The sequence below is a fragment of the Vitis vinifera genome, chromosome 18, assembly GCF_030704535.1.
Source record: "Vitis vinifera cultivar Pinot Noir 40024 chromosome 18, ASM3070453v1".
Classification (NCBI taxonomy): domain Eukaryota; kingdom Viridiplantae; phylum Streptophyta; class Magnoliopsida; order Vitales; family Vitaceae; genus Vitis; species Vitis vinifera.
The window spans coordinates 6,950,812-6,975,229 of record NC_081822.1 but is presented as its reverse complement, the minus strand read 5'-3'; the positions used below and the strand labels follow the sequence as shown (position 1 = coordinate 6,975,229).

General features: G+C 33.0%; 2 protein-coding genes across 3 annotated transcripts; one reads left to right on the top strand and one right to left on the bottom strand.

Moving 5' to 3' along the window:
* Positions 1–804: 804 nt before the first annotated feature.
* LOC100248937 (uncharacterized) lies at positions 805–14,961 on the bottom strand. Of its 2 annotated transcripts, none has more exons than XM_002285463.4 (7): positions 14,418–14,961; positions 13,686–13,727; positions 11,350–11,478; positions 10,557–10,798; positions 5,173–5,209; positions 1,269–1,326; positions 805–1,146 (listed from the first exon to the last, which is right to left on the bottom strand). In XM_002285463.4, the coding sequence occupies exons 1-7, from the start codon at positions 14,577–14,579 to the stop codon at positions 1,067–1,069; spliced, it is 750 nt and encodes a 249-aa protein (XP_002285499.1). In that variant the 5' UTR covers positions 14,580–14,961; the 3' UTR covers positions 805–1,066. The 2 variants fall into 2 exon arrangements, with proteins under 2 accessions (XP_002285499.1, XP_010664477.1); XM_010666175.3 differs by having other exon boundaries at positions 11,350–11,514; positions 14,418–14,924.
* A 3,126-nt stretch (positions 14,962–18,087) lies between these two features.
* Positions 18,088–24,029, top strand: LOC100243785 (probable pectin methylesterase CGR3). Its single transcript, XM_002285464.5, has 7 exons — positions 18,088–18,370; positions 18,857–19,020; positions 19,252–19,291; positions 19,474–19,518; positions 20,751–21,125; positions 22,229–22,284; positions 23,572–24,029. The coding sequence occupies exons 2-7, from the start codon at positions 18,898–18,900 to the stop codon at positions 23,722–23,724; spliced, it is 792 nt and encodes a 263-aa protein (XP_002285500.2). The 5' UTR covers positions 18,088–18,370; positions 18,857–18,897; the 3' UTR covers positions 23,725–24,029.
* The last annotated feature ends 389 nt before the right edge of the window (positions 24,030–24,418 follow it).

The following is a 24,418-nucleotide window of genomic DNA, read 5'->3' as shown; positions in this document are numbered from 1 at the left end:
AAAAAATAGAATTGACTTATAAACATATTGGAAATGTTCTTCAATTATCAAATGAGTTTCAAAGAAGATGATTTTCTCTCAAGTTTACGATTGGAAATAAGTCGGGGCTAAAAAAGGAAGAAGAAGATGAGTATGGGAGAGAAAAATAAAAAAGAAGTTTTAGGTATTTTTAAAACGATTAGGGGATGTATTAATAAAAATTTTATTTCTAAAATGGCTATATAAATAAGGTGAATGTAAAGATTAAATAAGTGGATATAAATATAATTTTCCATAAAAAAAACAAATTATTATACCCAACCAAGTGTAAGATTTCCTCTATAAACACAAAAACAAATTCCAAAAAGTTTAAACAAAGACATCCTCCCTAAACTTTTTTAAAAAAAAATTGTACCTGATTTCCTTTTTAGAGTTATTGAAACTGTATTTCTTATTTTTGATAGAATTTAAGATACATTTTGTTAATTTTTTTTAGTTGATAAGTATATATAATCGCATGCTGTCATTTTTTTAAAAAAAGAAAAATATTTTCCACAAATACCTTACCATAATAGTTTACATCTAGAAGAACTTTCTAGCAAACTTAAATGATTTATCAATCAAAATGGGATTCTAATTTGAAAAGTTTCAAAGTATAATAATTTAAAATGATTTTTATTTTAAATAATTAGTTAAAATTAATTGCCCCCTCCCCTACAACCCAAAAACCTAAAAATGGACTGAGAACTCCGACAGTGAGAATCAGCCCTTTTTACCTCAACAGAAGGTGCATACTTGTTTCAAGTAACCCTTGCAATGATCATATTACCAAAATGTGAGTATGCATTGTGTTTAATCAGTGAGTAAGACCAGTGAATTGACCATGATCTGTTTATTTCACTATTTTACATAATTGCATGCCCCTGGGGGGTGCTTGCTTCAGATATACATGAGCGGTTATGTATGCCTAACAAAATTGGCTATCACCCCTTTAGAAACGGCCTAAGATTACAAGAATAAATCACTCAATTATCAAATTCTTCCCAAGGAATATCAAGTACACTGTTGAAATTTTCAAATATCCCATTTATGAACTCCCGTTCTTTCTTTCCAACTTAATAGCCTCATAGGACGTCATCACCTCTTTAAACTTCGCTTCAGCAGCCTCTGCAACAAAACAAAAACACTAAATGTTGAATACCCAAGCCAAAGCAATGACATCATAAACAAAACAACTCAGTACCATAACCCAATTTACAAGATCCTGGTTAGTGCCTGCCCATCCTCACCTTTATTATCTTGGTTCTGGTCTGGGTGGAACTCCATTGCCTTTGCTCTGAATGCATTCTGCATAGCATAGAAATGATTCATGATGAAACAGATTTCTTAAAGCACTCAAATCGAAAAGAAGAATACCTAGAGGAAGCCCTCAATAAGAATTTTGGAAAACCATGTCTGGTTGATTAACATAATCACAGAAAGCACTATAAACAACCAGAAACAAGTAAAGCCTTGATAGAATATTGACAATTTTTGACCTAGCAGACTCAATTCCGAAGAATAGTGACGTATTCTGAAAAGATTTCTGTTCATTTTATCATAGAATACCTTCATTTTCTTCCTAAATATGAAGGTGTTTTTGTTCTAAAATTCTCAAAGCATAGCTGAGGGTAACATCTCGGACTAAATAGCATGCCTAGTCTTATCCTGAGGGTTGAAAAATATGTACTTCTGAGCTGCAATTTATTGTCACAGGGGAATAGCATACAGAAGTCAGAAATCTGTGTGACATAAAAGCTGCATACATGGAATCAACTCATGTAGTTGGAACATTGATTGGTGGAAGCAACCACCCTGCAGTTGAAAATGTTATTAAATTGTTCTCTGGAAGAATGAAACAGTAATTCATGATACAATACCATGTTTTCAAGCTGCAGTCACCTCAACAAATCCCTGTCCCAAGTTCGAACTAGAGTCCCTATATAAGGGCCTTTTTTTTTCCAACCCATTTATAATTAGAGCCATACATTTTTTAGTAAATATCTTCTGGGCATCAAAATGCTGCTCACAGCATAAGTAAAGATTTCTTTTGCCCTTCCTCCTTTCCTTATAAGGCTTTCAACTAGTATCAGATTACTGAATTTTTGTTGGATGGGACGGAGTAGTTAAAACCACCAGCAGCTGATCTACGACCACCCTCCCCTCTGGAACTGTCATTTGTCTTCATTATGTAAAATCTCAAAATCCTAAATGACTCCTCATCTCAACATCAGCTAGTGCTAACTCTATCTTCTCACAAATGCATTTTTTTCCTCATTCTATTGTTTGTTGTTTTATTAATTGTCCATTGCAACTTCTAATTCAGCTATGCTTCATTTATAGAAGCCTGTTTCTTGATTGCTTAACATCTGAGACCATAAAACACGGCTGGTCCATGGTCCACCCATAAAATCTACCCACCAATTTTACGTTATTTGTCAACTACTCAACAACCTATAAGCACTTCTCCAAATCATCCATCATGCTCTAGTTCTATGGGTACAGTCCTCTGGCCTATATAACCAATAGTCATTAGATTTCACTATCAATTCTATGGGCACAGTCCTCTTTCTCCCTGACCTTAGATGAGGAGTGGGTGGAAATTGATTTCTGAGTGTCCAGGCTAGAGATGAGGTAAGAGGCTGGGAAGATAGGAAGAGGAAGAATATTGTATCTCCAAACTTGAAAGGGGTTTAAAGAAGCTAGATTGTTTTGTAATTTACAAGGGGGCCGAAGGTAGTTGTCTTCAAGGATTGAAATATCGGTTTTTACGGATATATCGGTACTTCGATTTTACGGATATATCGGAAATATCGGAGAAATATCGGTGGATATTTTTTCACAAATATCGATAGAGTGAAAATTATTTAAAATTAATAGGAATGCTTGAAAAAACTTCAAAAATGATAAAATAAGTAAAAATACATATTTTAAAGTTATTTTATAAGTGTAATTGACATATATATATAATTAAGAAGAAAAATATCGTAAACAAAGATATATTGATAGATTCGATATTTGAATTTTAAAAATAATATATATGAATTTTGAAAGTATATAGAGTTAGAATTGAGTTAAAAAATATTTGATTTTATTGAATAAAAACAATTTATACATAAATATAATATATATGATATTACAATAGTCCTTATACTAAGGAAGAGATCGATGTGATTTCATTATATTGTTAGATGAAGATGACCCAATTTGTTGAAGATAATATTTATTTAAATTTTTTTTAAATACTTTTATTAAAACATGTTTTATTATATTTTAAATGAAAATTAAATTAATTTATATAAATATTTTATTTGAGATTTAATTTTTAAAATTTTATTAAAAATATATAGTAACAATTTTTTTTATTAATATTAATTTATTTAATAATCAAAATAAATTTTGATAATTTATAATTATTTATATGGATAGAGGAAAATTGTTCTCATGATTTGGTTTTTTTTTTTACCTCTACTAAAACTAAAAATTAAAAGGGCCACCACTTTTGAAGTTGCCCTCCAGCCGAGAGAATTCCCCTTTTCTGAAGTTGCCCTCCAGCCGAGAGAGTTCCTAAAAAGGACCTATCTTCCTCTGCCACTCTCAATCCTCGCAGGTACTAATCTAATCATGTTGATATTATGTTTTTTTGCAACTCGTTTGATTCCCAAGAAAATCCATCCCCCATTCGATTTCCGAGAAAATTCATCCTCGTTTGATTTCCGAGAAAATCCATTCAAAACCCCCAAAGAAAACCAAAAAATTTGCTTTTCTTTTGCTCCCTGTGTTTTCTGGATCTGTTTTAAGGGTCTCTTTGCTGTTGTGCCATTGGATTTAAATTTCACAAACCCTAAATCCACGATTTTTGAGCCAGATTTTGTATCCTATGCGCGGGCTGGACTGGTAGGAAATATCGGGAAATTTTCCGAAAAATTGGTAAAAATACCGAAATATCAGCGATATTTTCGGCGATTTTTTTAAATTCTCCTCCGGTTGCTCCGCGCGTCAGATCCACTAGTGATTTTTCTCCGATAAATCGGTGCTGCACCGATATTTCGCCGATATATCCGCAATTTTGCCGATTTTTCCGTCGATCGATAATCGGTGACGATTATCGTTTCGGTGCCGCCCGATATCCGATATTTCTCTGAAATATCGGCGATATTTCCCGATTTTTCAATCCCTGGTTGTCTTAGGTAGTGGCTAGGGAGAGTGGAAATTGTTGAAGTGTGTAATCGATGCTTGAATTTAGGGCAGCATGAAGGCCTTGATTAGATAGCAGAAAGCAGACTTGGTTTACCTGCAAGAACATTGTATGGGAACTCTCTGTTTTTTTTTTCTTTCTAGATTTTTAGGGCTTGGTTTTTGTATCAGGCTGTGGTTTGTTGTTTCTCTTTTCCCTTTGCTTGCCTTTTGGTGCTTTTTTGTATACTTTGTGTGTACTTTGCATGCCTTTTCCAAGCACTTTTAATATATTTTCTTAGTATACCCAACCAAATAAAAAAGTTCCTCCTCCCACTAATCCCAAGTTCCAACTAGCTAAATGCTTTAGATTCTAAGGTATCTCTCCACAGTTCCAACTTGGAATTTATCTCTTTTACTTCCCAAGAAATAGTACTATATCTTTTGGAAACAAATTCACTATTAGGCCCTCATAATCAACCAGCTACAAATCATTTTACAGCAAACACCAACTAAAACAAGGTGTGTCATGTTGATGTTTGCTTATGGTAGATAACTGTATAGGTTAGAAACCTGGTTAGGAGTTCTCTCAACTTGAGGGAGAACAGAGTGGCTCCAGAGAAAATGGGTGGTTGAAAAAGTTGGTGAGGCTCAGAATCTTGATAAACATGCTAAGTGAAATGAGTACATTCCTGAGTGCTGGAAAAGATTCACACTTACCCAAATATGGGCCTTATATAAGAGTTAGGAGGATGCAAGTCATCTAGGTTGCAGGCCCAAGACCAATATGTAGGCCTTGCACAGTCTTTGAAAGCTAGTATGTCAGCAATAGTACCAACAGCTATAAAAGACGGTTCTTAATTGAAAATTAAATGGAAACTTGACAATTATATCAGGAAAACAAAAAAGAAGAAAACAACTATATTTTCATTGCTCAAATAGTGATGTGAAATATAAGATATAAATTTAAGGTAGTACCTTAATTTCAGCTTCTGTATATGGTTTTGCTCTTGTCCTGTTGGGAAAAGGAGAGATGAAAATATCAAACTCAAGATCTAAGTATTAATGCTGAATTAGAAGCGACATATCTGAGGTGTAGCTGCTCAGTGATGTGGACAAAAATAATCTGAAGTGAAATCAACATTATTATTAATCAAAATTGCCACAGCAAGTAGTCATTCCAAAGTGATACAAACAGTCAATTACTGTTTGCCATCAAATGTCAGATGCATTCACCTAGTTTCAGAATTTTCTTTATATGTTAAAAAACAACATATGGTTTTGGAGTAATTGTTTCTATTCCTACGTTGAGAGAAGATCTTTTGCTTGCTTACAATATATATTTGCCTCAACCTTGTGAACTCATAGACTTCAAAGCATGCCAGTTTATTTGGGCAATCAACTCAAACATGCACTCTGTCAAATGATCATCTATTCACTTTATATATATTTATATATATATATGGGAGGTTACCCAAGAACCCTAGTACACCCTAGTACACGGGGTTAAGGAAGACCACCTACAAATAAGAAAGACAATGGAGAAGACCAAGGTCAGAAAAGCATAAAAAACAAAGTAAAAACCAAGGTTAAAAAAGTTGGGATATATTGCCGATAGATCCTCAATATTTCGAGTGTTGGTGGATCCCAACACGAAATTCGGGAAGATACATCCAAGATTCAATATTTCTGGATATTTCTGCATTCATTGCGATATTTTCGCATTTCGACCAATATTTCACTGATTTATTGGAAAAATCCCAATTTATCGCTAGGTCAAAAATGGTCAAACAAACAAATTTGCTGGGTCAAAGCACAAAAGCAGAATTCTGCAGTGTGGGGACTCAAACCTGGTTTCTTGAGGTTCAAAAACCAACCCAATCACCACTGGGGCATACATGCCCTCACTAATTATATTTGCCCACATTTAATATATTTTATATTTACGCTTAAATTTATATATAGTTTAAAAATAAAATATTAAAATAAAGTTTTAATAAATATATTGATTTTAATTATTTATTGTCGAATTCCATTTAATTTATTATTGAAAGCACAAAAATCATGAATTAAATACAAATATAATAATTATACATATGTTATAAAGTAGGTAAATTATCATTTTAGCATTAATTGCAGTTCCAAATACCACCTATTATTATAAAATGTTATAAATTATATCATTCATATATCAATTTTAATATATATATATATATAGATTCATCTTATATCATTTTTTAGAGGTTTTACAATATTTTAATGAGTTTTAATCAATTTTGATCTCACCAATATTTTATGTTAAAATATCCACCAATATTTCCCAATACATCCATAAAATCAAGTTACGGATATTTTCATTTTGGTCAAAACATTCTCAGGCTGTCTAGAAATGCAATAAAAGCAAATTTTCATCCTCAAGAAAATCCCCAACTAGGGATGTTAATGGGGTGTGCTCAGGTCCAGCCACCCCTATCTTGGGCACACCCCTGCAGCCTAAACACTCATCCTGTCCCTGGACCAGACCCGTGCCAGGGTGGGTTGGAGTCACCAAAGATCTATCAATTAAGAAGCTTGACCTAGTCAGTGCCATCCCCACCTTCCTTTTCTCCACAAGAAGAAGGACCCAAAGACCAAACCCCGAATACTCTTTTTTTTTTTGGATAGGCAATTTTTTTTCTTTTTTCTTTTTTCTTTTTTCTTTTTTCTTTTTGTCCCAACTGGATCTTGAACCTAGAAGCTCCCATAAACCCACCCCAACCATTTACCACTTGAGCCAGGCCTCAAGGGCATCAAACCCTAAACACTCTTCCAGTTCAGTTGTTCATCATGACCATGAAAAGTAAACCAACACAGGAAAACCTGACTTGGAGACAATCTGAATGCGCTCATGGATCAATTATCAAATGAAGCAAACAATGAAGAAGAAATAAAAGAAAAATAATCTATGCATCACAAAGGACAAAAAAGGATCCCTTTCTTCAAATTCAGCCTATTTACAGTTGTGAAGGCCACCTTCTCTATTTCGTTATTCAAGGAAGATGCAGTTTGGTTCTCTTAGATGAAATCAGTGGGGGAGTAACGAATCAGTCTATCAGTGACATTTGCAATTGGAGTAAGGAGTGAAGATGAAGTGCAGACGATGCCACACTTCTTTTCAAGTGGCTGAAGGTAGGGCATAGAGTGTACATGTGGCACCCATTTAGTGGAAATGGGCAAGATGTGCTAAGGTCTTCACAGGAAGTAGAACAATCTAGTGGGGGAGTCAGACCTAGTCTCCACTTTCAATTTCCAAGGCTAAGAAAGGCTAGGAGGTGAGTGCGGAGTCAGGAAAGGACCTTAAAGGCCAATGTCAAATCATCGTCCTCATGGCTTAGTTAGTGACAGGTAATCTTGACACTGCAAGGAAACCTATGCAATTTTAGCCAATAAATTTGGGGGAGAGAAGGGGGGGAACACCCTGAACCCACCCTACTCTGATTATGCCAAACACCCTAAACCTGCCCTACTTAGATTACACTCCCCAAATTTGCATCAATGTGGGTAGTCCAGTGTGGTCGCCTGAGAAAACAGCTACATTGTCATCCCTACCTCGAATCATTAAAACCATGACCGAATAAATTATTGAATTGTCTATCTATTTTTTTTCCCTTTGGTGAGAGGCAAACAAAGATTCACAATAAAGGTGTCTAACAAAAGGAGACACACCTATGTATACAGGGGGGGCATGAAAGGAACCAAAGAAAAAACACCTCTCCAAAAAAAACCATTTTATTTTATTTTTTTATATTTAAACTAAGCAGATATATTATTGGAAAAGGCATATAAAGTACACACAAAGTATAGAAATAACCCCATAAAGCAAGCAAAAGGGAAAGGAAAACAACAAACCACAACCTGAGACAAAAATAGCATCCTAAAGGCCTGTAAAAAACAGAAAGCCCTCATATGAACTTCTTGCTTGCAAACCAAGCCCACTTACTGCAACCTGAACAAAGCCTTGAAAACTACCTATTCACACAAACTATAACCCCTCTAAGAATACTAAAATAAAAAAATAAAAACAAACTTCATCTACCCACTGCAGCCATTCCACTCTCCCTTACCACTTCAGGACAACAACCGTCTGTCCCTTTAGACATTACAAAACAAACCCGCGTCAAAATCCCTTTCAGATCTTGAACAGAATGAAAACCTTCTCCACTTCCCACCCTCCTGCTCCCTATCCTCATCTTTGTCCAACCTATTTCTGAGTAGAGCAAAGCCCTCAACCTCTAAACCTTCTAACAGCAGTCCAAATGACTTAAACTTCAAGAACACTCAGAAACCATATCCCACCAGCTTTTTCAGTCCCCCTTTTTCTGTTTGAGTGGTTGTAATTAACTGAGCCCTCCAATGAATTATCTACAATGAAGACTAATCCACAAAGTCTTGCAGCGTAGAACCAGTCATTCCTAGAGGGGACATGGAACACTCTAGAAGGGACATAATGAGGGTTTCCTTCCATTGTTGATCTGATGTCTCTTCTCTATTAAAAGTTTGGTAGTTATGCTCCTTCCAAATGTACCAAAATAAGCAAACGGGAGCCATTTGCCAACCTTCCTCCACTCCTTCTTCAAACCTCGTATCTTACAATCCAAAAGAAGCTCCCTAGTTCACTCTAGCAAGACCAACTGTACCTGAAAATGTTTAGCTGCAGAGCCCAAACTGTGTGGTCCTAGTTCTGTGAGTCAAAATGTGATATGCCGACTCCTCGCTACCCTCTCCTCACAAGAAGGTCTATGGTTAAGATTTTTCCCCACTTTGCCTCACACACAAGAAAACAAGTCCTTATAGCAACACCAGTTCTCCACACCTCATAAACAGGGAACACGATTGTCTCTTCAGCACATAAAAAGTCATAAAAAGATTTCACTTTAAAACTTCTCTTCTTATCCTCCATCCACCATAAGTGATCTTCCTCTACTCATTGAAACCTCACAATGTTGATATCTGAAATTGATGAACTTCCTCTAACTTCCAATCTTGAAAATGCCTTCAGAACTACACTAGCATTAGTGAAAAAGGAAAGACTAAGCAGAAAAGGGAAGCCTTCTTTCAAAGGTTGATCCTTCACCCATTTATCCCCCCAAAAATTGGTCCTCGTCCTATTCCTAACCACAATAAAGTTCTGAAACTAAACTCTCCCCAACCCCTCCAAATATCTTTCCACAACTCACACCATAAGCCCCTCTTGCTTCTTGCAGGCACCAACCCCCCTCCACTTTCCAAATTTACCCTGGATAATCCTCCTCCACAAACTGTTATATTCATTTTTTTTTTTTTTTTTATAGGAAACAAGGAATATGTATATTGAAAACAAACTGTTATATTCATGAACAATACCTCCATTAGCCCCTCTTCCTGATTTCTAATCCCCAGTTCTCCATACTTTTTGTCCTCACAAACTGTTACCCAATTCACCAGGTGTATTTTCTTCCTACTCGGTGATTTCCCCATAAAGACTCTCATTAGATTTTATTCTTCCACGTGCTTAATCTTTTCTTTAATCTTTCCTCCATTGAATCCCAACCAGTGCAAGATCTAGGGGGTGCACCCAAGCGCAAGCCAAGGTTAATGGAAGGAAAACACCCAGCCGTACACCCAAACAAGGAAGCCAATTCCTCTTGCCCCACCACTTCACCTATAGGGATTATTTCACTCTTATGTAAGTTAATTTTCAGCCACTAGCACATAGTAGATTGATTTATTTGCTTATAAGATCAAATAAAATGATTTACTATAATGTTTAACTTAAACTACTATTTCCTAAGAATTATAATTTAGAGGGCATAAAGAAAGAAAATGATAGGAGAATAGAAGATGCAAGCCCTTGTGTTAGTGGTAGATTACACATGTTTAGAACAAAATAGAAGCAGGAGATATTAGACCAAATGATAAAACGAAATCCCAGAAAGCATTACCAATAAAACAAATATTTGAATCCATGTGAAGAGCCAAGAGATTTGAAAATAACCCTATTAAAACCTTCCTACTTTCAGGAACCTCTTGTAGATCCAACAGTTTTTATTTATGAGTCCCAATTTTCAGAAGGGGAAGAATGAAATTAGTCACTCTTTTTATTTTTCTTTAATTGCAACCTGAGCCAAAGCCTCAAGGGTGATATTTTATTGGGTTTATCAGCTTGGGCTGCTCTAGTGTTTACAGAGATCTTTTCTCTCTCTCTCTCTCTCTTGTTGGCAGAGTCTAAGTATAATCCCTATGTATATCAGTTGCAACCACACTGGCATTTTTTAATCTAATCAATTTATCTTATCAAAAATGAAAAAAAAAAAAAAAAGGGTTTCTGCAACCCTGAACATTACCTGTCAAGACCCAAAGTTAAATAGTGATGGGATAGTGGATAACTTGCACTGGTTCTGTCTCTAGGAATTTCCCTGGCATTAGCCCTTTGATATTTGTAGGATGTATCAGTTTTCCAATACCAGTCATCCCTCTGGAAATGTTGATGATATGGACCTTCACCATTTTCACGCCAACTCTCGTAGCTTCTCTTGTATTTATTCCTCTCTCGGTTGAATACACTCTGCATACGCTTTATACGCTCCTAGGAAGAACATTTACAATCAAATAAATAATAAAAATTTTAACATCACAAAGGAACACAAATGAAATCAGTGGAAGTACTCAACTAAGGATGAAATGAACCAAAGAAACTATGAAGGATCAGCATAGGCCAAAGAATCTAGGGCAAACAAAGGGATTTTTCAGACACCTTAAAGGCAGAATGAAAGTAGTTCTCATTGTAGATATAGAGCATTATGCAAAGAAACAAGCTACTTGTTTGTGAAACAGAAAGAAGAGACAGACTACTGAGAGAAGAACAACTTTAACATACAAACTGAAGTAGAACAATAACATCTACCCCAAGAGACCAAAAATGAGGGATAGAGATAAAGCATTACTATTATTGGTCCAATGGCCCTCCAATACCTACAATCCCACGATGAGAGTTGAGGGTATCAAACAGGGTTTTCAACCTTAGTATGCGATAAGTCCCACTCCTCCCCTCCCCCAACCCAACCCACCAAAAAAAGGCTAAAAAAAAAAAAAGAAGCAAAAATGATTTTAGAAAAGAAAACAAAAAGAAAAACTCACCACTCTCTCCATTTCTTCTTCATATTCCTCTTGCATTCGACGATTATATCTTTTCCATGCTTCCTCCTGAAAACTTGACCGAAAAGAACTACCAGTTGCACCATTCCTTGATGATTGTGACCTAGCAAACTTTTTCAGAGAAGTTACATATTTGATCAGTTTTGCCTGTCCATGCAACAAGTATTCCTTTTCTTTAAAGAGAATATTTAACAAGAATACTACTTAGAACTTTTTTTTTTTTTTTTGATAGATAAAAGGATGTATATTAAACGAAAAGAGGAAGCACCAAAAACAGATGGTTACGAAAAGAAACAAAACTCTTTCCTTGAGCAGATGGTTATGTCACCAAGTTATTTTCCCCTTCCATTCCTCCCCCAACCACAAAAAGGGACTATTCAATGGATGCTGCCAAATATGATAAATTTGATGACGAGAGCACATGGAAAAGAAAGAGAAAATTAATGTTCATATGGGAGTTTCTTTGTGTTAGAATTTTATAATTCATATAGAAGTATTTTAATAATTTCTAAAGAGAACAATTTTTGGCATCCAAGAAGATTCTATTGCAAAATTTAGCAGACCATCATTAGGAGTTTCCCTTCCTATTTTAGATGAATGGAACTGTTTCACATTCTTAGCAGATTTTTAGTTTGTTTTCAAGTTTTCAAGTACCTATAAATAAGGTCCTATGTACCAAAACAAGATTAAAGTCCAATTAATAAAAATTTGAGAAACTGGTTCGTTTGGAAGGCATGGTTGTTTAGTTTTTTCTTCTTAATTTTTCGTGTTTCTGTGACCACTTCATAAACTCAAGAAGCCATTATCTTTGTTAATCTTTCTGACCTAAAATCCCACTTCACAAATACTAAACCTCTTTCTAACTTCAATTCTTTTGCCTGAACCCTAAATCATACATTAGTTTCTATCCAAAAATTTGGGCAACTTATTGTTGTTAAATTATATCCTCTCTAACCTATTTTTAATTCATATATCCTAAAACATTTCTTTCAACTTCACAAGCTTAAAAAGCATGAACCTTTCTTGACCTCTGCCCAACAATGGAGGGATTGCAGACAGAACTTTAGGTGTTGTCCTGCAACTTGTCATTCTATTTTGTTAACTAATGAGTCCATAACACGGATTACAAAGAATAATCCAAGTCTAAATAAAGATATAGCAAAGAATGCTATGTTTCATTCCTGAAACGATGTTCATGAGTAGTTTGCCAGAATGGAAAAAGGTTTTCACATAGATAATGCACATGTTACAAAATAATGAGATAATTGGCAACATATTTGTTAGCTTGGAAGGTTGGTAGTCTAAAATGGTTTTAGAGCTGCAGTTGAAGCATCAAAATTGAGTCTCTCCTACTGCTACTCTCCAACTATTTATCTGGATTCTGTAACTACTACATTGTCTTTTCATGTGGGGTATGGTGTCACAAGCGAGGGAAGGTATTAGTTTGGTATACATTTGTGGGCCCAAATCCTGACAGTTTAAGTTTTTACGAAAGTTGATAGTTTAATAATATTTATTTAAGCATCAATCAATTACTCAGCATATTCAAACTCATGCATGAAAAAGTTAATATAGTGAAACTGCTTTATCTTTATGAACAATTCAATTGAAAACCATATGAAGCTGAGGCAACAAATTGGATTCAGAGTCTAGGGAGACTTGATCAGGTCAATGAGGTAAACCAAAAAGGGATAAAGGTAGCCAGCATATAATTATGAGTTCAATCAGACAATCTGCAAGGTCCATCCCTGGTAAGCAACTAGTCTGCTAAATTGAACACCCAGAAAATATATCACTAAATTACAGAATAAGAAACAAAATATAGTTTTCATCAGCTTCCATCAGGTCACATATACAAAATGAAAAAAAGATGCAAAGGTGGATCCCAAACCAGGTTGGGCAGACAAGTAGAAACCTTCAAGAGAAGCAAAATAGGAAACAAATCAATTTTCCTTGTCAAAACCTGGATTTTGGGTGTAATATTATGCCTGAACACAGTTTTGTCCTAAACCCCAAGTAATATCATCAAATAGATGATTGCTTTTGGTTTCTAAATGCCAACAATTTTGAAAGCTTCCCTACCCTTCTGGGTGATACATAATTATAGGGCGGAAATTATTAATAGAAACAAGCAAAAATACTAAATTATTTAGATGATGGCACAATACAAAAGGCTTATTACTCAGAATCATCCAAGTCAGACTGGCCTTGATTGACTGAAAATTATTAATAGAAACAAGTAAAATTACTAAATTATTTAGATGATGGCACGATACAAAAGGCTTATTACTCAGAATAAGCAGTGATGAAAGGCTTACCTGAGTATAGAACCAACCAGCTGTTCTACGAAACTGCCCAACCTGCCAGATTGCAACAATCGCTTAGTATGTAATACAAAATACGACTGGTAAAGTTAAAGCTGTATCCAATAGAGGGAAAAAAGCACTCCCCAACAGAGTGTATAAACCAAATATCCTAGGGAAGCAATGAATAACGAGTGGAATTTCTTCCAGAGATTTAGTTCATCAATGATAGGTGGACCATCTTTTTAATTCTTGCAGAATAGTGCCTCCACCCTCTCAACTCAATACAGATTACTCCTTTTAATAATTGGTGTCATGGACTTTTACCTAATTTTAATATAATCTCATGCATTTAGAAAATCATCTCTACGGATTTTCCAAAAACTATACAATTTGCCCATCTAAGTTTAACCCCAGTATATCAAGAGAAATCAAAATTTCACAAATAATGAGGGTTCCATTGTGCTTCACAAACTCTGCACAATTTTTATTTTTTATTTTTATTTTATTTTATTTTATGAAAAACCTTGGCCAGAATATCAAAAACATTTTTACTCATGAATACAACTCAATCAAGTATCCCACAGCACTGCCTTGCATCATAGGTTAACTGAGAAGTATTAAGAGATACATGCGAATTCAGAACCTAACTGCTCGCAAAAACTTACATTTGATTAGTGATAACCTGCGCTGATCCATAACACGTAAACATAAATATTAAGAGATATAGATTAAATAATAACTCACGGCGAAAGTGGTGACGGTGGCTCCAATCAAACTGAAGAGGAAAATTCCCCAAAGTCGCATGCCTTCGCCTTTTTCCTCATACTGTCCGTTTGACCGCGCCCATGGATTATTGTCACTCCCTTTCTCATTATCATCTTCTCTCATATTCTTGCCCTCCGACATCAAATTCACCGGTTGCTCCTAACTGCTGACCACAATCGAATTTGAAACCCTAGAATCATGCTCTCAAATCTCAATATCGATTCCTGTTCTTCTTTTCTTTTTCTTTTTTTTCTAATTTACTTCAATCAATATTTATTTTGGACCGCCTTGAGAAGCAGCGCCCAACTTGTTTACATTTGTAGATCGAGGAGAGAGGCAGATGGGCGAAGGAGACTCTCCGCATTGAGACGGGTAGTATCGTGTGTGGTTACTCTCAGATGCCTAAAATGATGTGGCCTGATCGGATTGTTCTAAATGTGCCACGTCATAGCGTAGCGGAGAGAAGGTATTTTATCGGCTTATCATCGTTCAGGCATTCTGCGCCAGCCAACGCCTTTGTAAAACCAACTCTTTTATTTCATATTTATCCCTTTATAAAATAAAATTTTTTATTACTAAATAAATTTATATCAAAATTTTAATTATTAATTGTTTCATATAAAAAATATATTTTTTAAATATGGTGTATACAGAATTAAACTCTATTTTCAAAAAAAAATTTATAAATCAAATTAAAAATCTTTTAAAATAAAATATTTTCATTTTTATTTATCTAACATAATAAAATTATAATTCTGGATATAATTTATTTAATTTATTTATAAGAATTTTTTTATTAAAATATTAATAAAAACCAAAAATCATGATTATATTTCTTTAAATGATTTTCATAAAAATAAAATAAAAATGATGATAAAATGATTAAGCAGTATACTATTTTTATCTACTATAAACTGTTTATGCTATAATATATATTTTTTTTTCTATTTTAATACACCTTTTACTATATAATTTATTTTTATTAATTTTCTTCTTATATTACTTCGAAAATATATTATATCCTATTATCAAAAAACTTGAAAAAAAAAATAGAAAATAAAATATGAGAAAAGAAAATCATGAATAACCTTAATTATAAAAATATTGGGAGAAATATATTTATATTGTTAACAAATCTACTTTCTTACACTTTCCTTTAAGAAAATATGTAAAAAAAAATCATCAGACCTTGTTTGTTTATTGTTTTTTAAAATAGTCACTGATGTTTTGTAAAACAAATATTTGTTTGTAATTTTTAAAATTAAAAAAAAATTACATAAAATGTTTTATTTTTAATCATTCTATATATTTATATAATTATTTTTTAAAATAGTCTGCATAAAAATAAGTAAAAATAATTAAAATATATTATTTGAAAACATCATATTTTATTTTCTTGATAACAAAAAATAAAAAAACAATTTATAGTTATCAGATGTGTTTTCTTATTTTTGTATTCCAGATAATATAAAATTGTTTTTAGAAACAATTGCTAAATAGTTTTTATTACAAAAAAAAAAATTATGATGAAGCTTCACTTTTCCTTATTACTATTTGTGAGATATTTTTAAGATAAAAGTTAAACAATACTTAATCATAATCTACACTCAATTAATTTATTTTTATAATTAAATTAACGAAGATAAAAATATAGTAATAAAATTGGTGAATTTATGAAAAATATGTTGATTTTTTTAAAAGTTAAGACTGATTTTTAAAATAAACTCTTTATTATATAAAACTGATATATAATTATAAATAAAAAATATATAATTAATTTTATTTTTATAATTAACATTGACATTTGAAGTTAAAATAAAGTATTAAATGAAAACTTTATATTAATTTCTTATTAACTACAATTGTTTTAAATACCTCTATACATAAAAATTATAAAAAAGGATGGATTGGGGTGATATGGATAATGACTACTTATATTAAAAATTCCTTATTATTTTAAATATTTCTTAAATTAAAACCACAATTTAAGATTATTATGCCATTTCATACATGTAACATACAATTAAAAATTTTGTTATCCTAATAAAATAAATAATTATTTTTAACAAATACTCGTTAATTAAAAAACATACAAATATAAATTGAATAACACATGACGATTCTTTTTGTAATATAACACATCAAAAAAAGTTATATTATAATATATTGTAATATTAGTTTATTTGTATTGTAAATATAATATATTTATGTCATATCCATATTTTATGACAGAATTGGCATTGGTAATAACACGTTGTTCTAATGTATTAACGTCATTCACTGCATAAAAATTGTTTAATTATGTATATATAAACTATAAGTTTTGTAAATTCAAATTAGTATTTCATTTTGTTTTAAAAATGATTCATGATACAAATATGTTAAATAGTATAATACGATTATACAAAATTACCACTTCAATAAAAAAATTCTAAATTTGTTTAGTTAGGTTTTATTATAACATGTTATAATACAAGTATATTCATTTGTAGTTATAATATATTTTTATCAGTATTTGATAATAAAAGTAATAATATTAGAGATTACATATTAATATTATCAGCCCAATGCATTGAAAAAAGAAAAAGAAAAAATATATATAATTTTAAAAATTTATTTTTATTATAAAAAATAAAAAATATTAAACCTTCTCTATAATTTTTATTTTTATTATTTTAGGCAATTCAAATTAAAAATTAAATATTCTATCTTCCTCAAACTCGATACAAAAAACATGATTAATCAATCTAGAATTAATATATATATATATATATATATATATATATATCATCATTCTTATTATATAATTATGATTTTTTGAAAATAAAAGTAAAAATTAGTGTAAAAATATAAATGTATATAAAAAACATATTAAATGTTGTTTTGAAAATATTTTTTAGAAGTATTTTGGTTTTAAAAATCCAAAATTTTGATTTAAAAAATAAGTACTAATAATTACAACTAATGCGGCTGCTAGACATTTCAAATATCCCGACAAAAAAAAAAAAGTACTTTAAATACTTTAGACGTCAAGGGTTTCAAGTTGAAGGATATTTATAATTCTTTTGCTTATTATTTTATTAAATGAATTATCGAGATAATTTTTCTTTTTTATCATATTTTATTCCAAAATTATCAAAACTGATGACCCTTTCGAATCTTCCCTGTTTATATTTACTTTTGAAACAATGGATGATAGAAAAGTAGTTGTAATATTAAAAAAATAAAATAAAAAATGTAACATATTATATTTTTATTTTATTGATGTATCATCTATAATACTTAAATTTTTAAATATATCATATTATATTTATAACATTAAATTTATAAAATATAATAATTTGAAAACTTTAACCATTTTTAGTATCAAATGGTGAACACTCATATTTAATAATATACAAAACATTTTTAAATTCTATTAATTTAATATTTATAATTTTATACTAAGATTTTCAATATTTAATTTTCAGTTTTATCAAACACCGCTTTGTATTTAGGGTCACCCGGTTTCAATTTTTTTTTTCCTTTTCATTTGGATGGCTGAGATTTAATCAGTTTCATCCAACGGCTGAAAAAAAACGGAGGCATGATACCTCCGGAGGCACTCTAGAATTTTCCTATATATATATATATATATATTTAAAATATTGAATAAGATTCCTATTTCACTACTGTGACATGAATTTCAACGGAACAGGAAGTGTAGGACGTAGGAGTAGCGCCGACACGTCCATGGCAACAATCACGGTGCGCATCCCCACCGGAACAAACGCTACCGAGTCCCACTTGGAATGAACACAGAATCTTATTAACCTCAATCACGAGTCCACGACCTCCCATTTTCATCCTCCTTTTCAATTCTCACGACAGAAATACAGATCTGGACACCGCCTCATGTTGCGGAACGCGATTTTCTCAGCGCTTATTCTCTGGTCCCCCTCTATCTTTTGATATGTATTTTGTGAATAAGTCTGCAATTCTTTTACCATACTTGTGCTTCTGGTGGCTAATTGATTGAAAGTGGAAGTCTATAATCCAATGTATCCGTTTATGGATGTTTTGCCTGCCTTGATCCAATACGTTTAGGAGAAAGGAAATTTGTTTGGTTTGTTTCTACACGATCTGTTAGCGGAAACAATACAAATGCGCTTAGAATGTGATTAGTTGAATTTGAAATGGCTTTAAAAGTTTGTGTTTAGCTCAGATTATTACCTTGCCTTTACGTTCTGTAGCATCTGAATTTTTCTCGGCAATGTGTTTGTTCAATTATCGCACTTTCTTATTTGTTTGTTTGTTTTTTTGTTTTTTGTTTTACTCTACTTGTCTGTAATGTCATTTGATTTTTTATAAACTTATTAATTCTGCATGATGGCTGACTGATTCGCTTGTTTTCTTTCCTTTTTTTTGGTGTCAACTAGCATGATATTTTTGTAGAATCAACATCAAATATATTTATACAATGTCGAGGAAGCCAGTAAATCCCTCTCGACGCTTTGCAGGCAGCGGAACTCTTCCATTTATAGGCTCGTTGCATTCAAAATCACGCGCTTCCCCATTTTTATCTATAGGGCTTCTCATCATGGTACTTCTCATTTCCACAGACTATTTCTTCCCTGCAATCGATCTGTTCGTTACATAACTCTTATTTGTCAATTTTAAAAATAATGACATGTGCTAGCACTATATTTATCTTCTAATGTTTACATTTTTAGAAAGTCATCACTTTACAAAAACAAACAAAGAAGACTAATTGGCTTGTGCTTGATCAGTTAATTCTAATTACAATTGTTTATTTTTTTTGGGAAATTTCCAGGGAGCAATGCTTCTTATTGGGTATTCATATAGCGGCTCAGGTTTGTATTTACTTCACCAAAATATTTTTAGTTTACCAGCATGTATGTTAGATATAACAAAAGTTCATATAATTTTTGTGGTTAGTGTTCCATTACCTGGATTTGGGATATAACTTCTTCTTTCCTGCTTGAGATATATCTGTGGCATGCATCTGGCTCAAGTTGAGTTTTTCATGTGATAGGTTCATTTGGCGGTAATAAGCAGGCTGCTGTGAGCAGGGTTCAAGGTAGTTCTATTTAACTTCCGAAGGATTTTATACTTTTTGATCTCTATATTATTTGATGATATAAAGGTGATGTCATTGTGGATTGTTGTTTTATCAGGGGGTGATAAACGATAATCAATATGAATTGGCTTCATAATAATATTTCTAACGGATTATATTTATTTCTTTGGAACATTAAGGAAATGCTAATGTTGTTGATATGTGGCTCAATAACACCAACAGTCAATTTTTAGTTGTGTTTGCTTATCTTATTTGGTTTAGAGGTCCTTTTCTCTGGATTATCAGTTCTTGGAGTCATTGAGTTTTCTCTTTGAGGCATGTCATTGTTATGACTTTTTACTCTTGTAGCAGTGGAAAAAGATTCATTGAATTCTTTATAGCCCTTGAAGTAGGTGTTTATGCTCTCTTCTGGTTGCAATGTTTTTAGTTTCCCACTCTTTTAGCAAGTGCATGAGTGGTTTTAGGTGAGACCTAGTCTGAACACTTGCTGTCATAGTGGTCAGAATCCAGATTGTTGTATTGGCTGCAACATGTGTTAGTTTTCTTGCTAAGAAGAATGTTATATGGTGGGGATATCTTTTACATTTTTCTCTTTTTATGGATAACAAGAAATTTATTAGCATAGTGCTGGAGATATTTGTTACATCTTAATTCAGTTTACTGAATGATGCTTTTTAAATTGGCCTGACTATATGCTACATGGCATTGTCTTCTGTAGAATGGCTTTTGATTTGTAGGAGTATAACTACACTGGTTCCTCTGTAGCAAGGATGTAGTGTTAGATTTCTAAGTTTAAAAACCAAACCAGTTGCTGATTCTACCCTGCAGTGTACTGGTGACTTCAAATCTGGCTAGAATTCTCATCAGAAGCAGTTAGTTCTGCACACAAAAAAGAATGTCTGAATATCCTGTTCATTAAGAAATTCAATTTTGTGTGTAGTTGTTTAAGAAGAAAACTTGTCAAGTCATCAACAAAATTTATGACTGCATGGTGTTTATTGAGCATCTGCATTTTGTTTCTTTGAACTGATTTTGGTGAAATGACAAATAGGATGTTTGTAATCCTGTTTATGGATGGTGAAGTTGCAAGATATCCTCACATTCAAGTATTTCAAATTCTTATTATTATTGTCGTGGTTGTTTTTAGAATATTTGTTTTGATATATCGTTCTCTTATTATGGATGTTAATCTACCAGTTTCTCATTAGAAGTGAGTTATCCTATATATGCAGGTGACTTTTCATGCACAGCAGAAGTTCACTGGGCAATTCCATTTCTGAAGAAAGCTTATGGTGACAGCATGCATAAAGTTTTGCATGTTGGCCCAGACTCTTGTTCAATTGTTTCTAAATTGCTAAAAGAAGAGGAGACTGAAGCCTGGGGTGTGGAACCATATGACATAGAGGAAGCTGATAGTAACTGTAAAAGTCTGGTGCACAAAGGCATTGTACGTGTGGCTGATATTAAGTTTCCTCTTCCGTATAGGGCAAAATCATTTTCTCTTGTGATTGTGTCGGATGCATTGGATTACTTGTCCCCAAAGTACCTCAACAAAACCCTTCCAGATTTAGCAAGGGTTTCAGCTGATGGTCTTATTATTTTTGCAGGTAAAGAGAGCTTATGCTATCTCCCAGATTAAAAGTTTCATGCATAATTCATCTTGATCCACCTTTGAATCTTTATTTCCTCCCCTGCCCCAACTTTTTCTGGGTTTTTTTTTCAGGATACTTGCTATTTTCTTACTCTTTCTGTTGCAATCTCAGACTCACAGAATTGTTCTTTGTTAGATCATCTGGCATAATGAATCCAATTGAATGTCTATAAAGATGATAAACTGATGTACTTTTGCAAAGTTCATTCCAAATGTCAACACCACATATCCTGTTTGATAAATTTCTGGAGTCTTACCCCCCAAAAAAAAGGTGCAAAAAAGAAGAAAATTTTGGACATGGGTGCTAGAGATATTTTTTAATGCCTCTCCATTTCTTTTGCCCTCTTTTCTCACATCCCTGATAAAGACCAACTAGCAATTTTCATGTTTATCAATGAAATGAGGTGGAAAATACGATCTTATGATTTGCAATTGTAGTTGATCTTGTATAGGTGAGCAAATGCACTAAACAGATTGAAACATCCAGTAACATTTTAAGATTGGTTTATGGTTCTCCAAACGAGGTTTAAGAGGATGTGCCTAATGATGTTTTATCTTGGTTCATTAATTTATTTAATTGAGTTGTAAACACTGAGAAATGTCAAAAGAAGGGAACAAAAGCATTTCTGTGATAAAAGAAGGGTACAAAAGCATTTCTGTGATCATATACATGCTATGGCTTTATAAAAACATTTGGCACCTACGTATACACCATGAAATTTTAGGATGTGTGATAAAGAAACAGAGCTAAGACTGAGATTTGAAGTAAGAGAATCATACCCCCTATGCAATCTGTTAGGCTTGATTTTGGTATTTTCTTCCCATTTTCCCCCAATATGAAACCTGTTGTTTTTACTTGTTTGTATGCGTTTCTCACATGCATGTACTGGAAGATATATTGCAAATATGAAACATTTTGTTGGTTCTTTGAGAGACTTCTGCCAACTTTATGGTCAAGAACACAAAATTTAATGACTATGTTTTTGGTGCTAAGATTAATTTTATGTTTAATTGGAAAAATGAGCATTTTTTTAACAATTTTTTCAATTATAAATGTAGGTTTTCCAGGACAACAGAGAGCTAAAGTTTCAGAAGTATCCAAATTTGGTCGGCCGGTAAGTGGCTGTTACTTGTAGTTTGTAATTTGTTGTTTGATCATTTTTTTACTTTTATTTTTTTAACCTTGATGTTGAATGCCACCATGTGCAACTCTCTATGATTAGACGTGGTATTCAGACTTCAGTAATTTTTTGCTCTGTATTCACAAGTTCACATGAGTGCAATATAAATCCTATCATATGTAGTTCTTTAATTGGAAGCAGCGTTAACACTATTTTGTTTGTGTCTCTTAGCAAGTACTGAACTTTTAGCTCGACCATTGAATGAGAAAAATTAAGTTTCAATACTCTGCGTTTGTAACTTGGTTGCTTTCTTGGTTTAACTGGGTCTTCAATTATTTCCTTTGGAAAGGTGCATCTGTCCCTTTTGGTGCTTATTTGTTATAATGGTATCTGGAGATAACTTTTGTGTTCCCCTTGCTCTTCTCTCTCTCTCTCTCTCTCTCTCTCAAGTCTCATGTATACCTTTTGGTGGTTATTTGGACTAGTTGTGTCTGAAGATAGTTTTTGTGCTTAATCTTCAACCCTCCCTTCCTCCCCTTCTTGCTTTCTCGCTACAAAATCTTATGCTTCAATTATTTAAGATGTTTTGTTTGTTTAAGGTCTTTTCTGATTCATTGCCTTTCGGAACATTGCATCTCAACCATGGGTAAGATTTTCATTTGGGGGATAAGTTTTTGGCTTTTGAAAGCTAAAGAAAAAAAAAATGTTTTTCCCTTGAGGGATAGTCCAACTGGCAAGGGGTTGAGGTAGGGATGTGGGAGGTTCCAGTTCAATTCCAAGACAGAAAAATGAAAAAAAGGTTGCACATAAAAAATAAATATATAAATAAAATTTTTTCTGGACATGTCTCCAATGCCATTGGGATGGTGAATGGGAGATAATAGATTTGTCAATTTACAAATCGATAGTTTCATATGTTAGATTCAAGTAGAGTTGAAGATGGCAGATAGTTCAAAAATAAACTGACTCTTAATTTTGAGAATTTGAGTTCCTTAACATCTCATTTTTAGTCCCTCCAAAAGAAGAAACATCCAGGTTCCTTGACAGAATATCTCAAACTTCTGAACAACCAACCTGTCTGTTCAGCTAATATGTTTAGATAGATCTTTCAACTGTTATATATTTGAGCTTACCGGTTTTTTGAAGTTCTAATTCTAATGTTGCTTAGATATTTTCTTTTCTTGCATGGCTTTGCCAGTAAACTCTGTCATCATTTCTCATATTCATGTACTTGTACAAAGTGGAAATGAACATATTTCAGTTTTTTTCCTCCTTCTGCAGGCTAAATTGAGGAGTTCGTCTTGGTGGGTACGCTATTTTGTCCAGACTAGCTTAGAAGAGAATGAAGCTGCCATCAAGAAGTTCGAACCAGCTATAACAAAGAGCTCATACAACCCAAGCTGCCAAATTTTCCACCTCAAGTCTTACAATTGACATAGCAACTCTAGTTCTTCATCACTATTGAGGCTCCTTGGTGCAAGTACATGAAAACCATCTTCAGCTCTCATCTGAAATGCTCCTCGTTAGACAATCTAAATTTGTTAGATATTGACCATAGTCACATTGTGTTTTTTTGTAACCTAACATATATGATATTCTTTGACTGAATTTTTTATTTTGAGAGTAAAGCATGAATGAAAATGCCCTCTGCCAAGTGCATCAGCTAAATAAACATAGCTCAGTCCATTGGCTATTGTAACTTAAGAAACAATTTTGTTAAAGAGTACTATTGATTTCCACTTGTGGTTTTCCCTGGTTTGAGTTGAACTTAAGACCTTCATTTTCTCATGATATATTTCTATCCGTATTTCATTATTGTGGGTCAAGGAGTGATGCCGTTAGGAGAACCTGGAACTCTCTGTTCTCACTATCCAACAAAAGCAGTTGTACCAAAGGATCTACAGAGAATCATGAATGAAGTTAGGTTTCTGTAATGTCAAAAATATTGTGTTTGGGCTTTAGCTGTTAAAAAAAAGAAAAAAAAAAAAAGGAAAAATCTTTTGGTTGGCTTCTGATTGTCTACCCTCCAGTAAGCTGTCTTCGAAGTTATTCAGAAGCCTCACTAACAGGTGGCCTGGTGCTAACCCACTCTTCCTCTGCTTGCATCCCAGGTTGCAACCAGCATCCA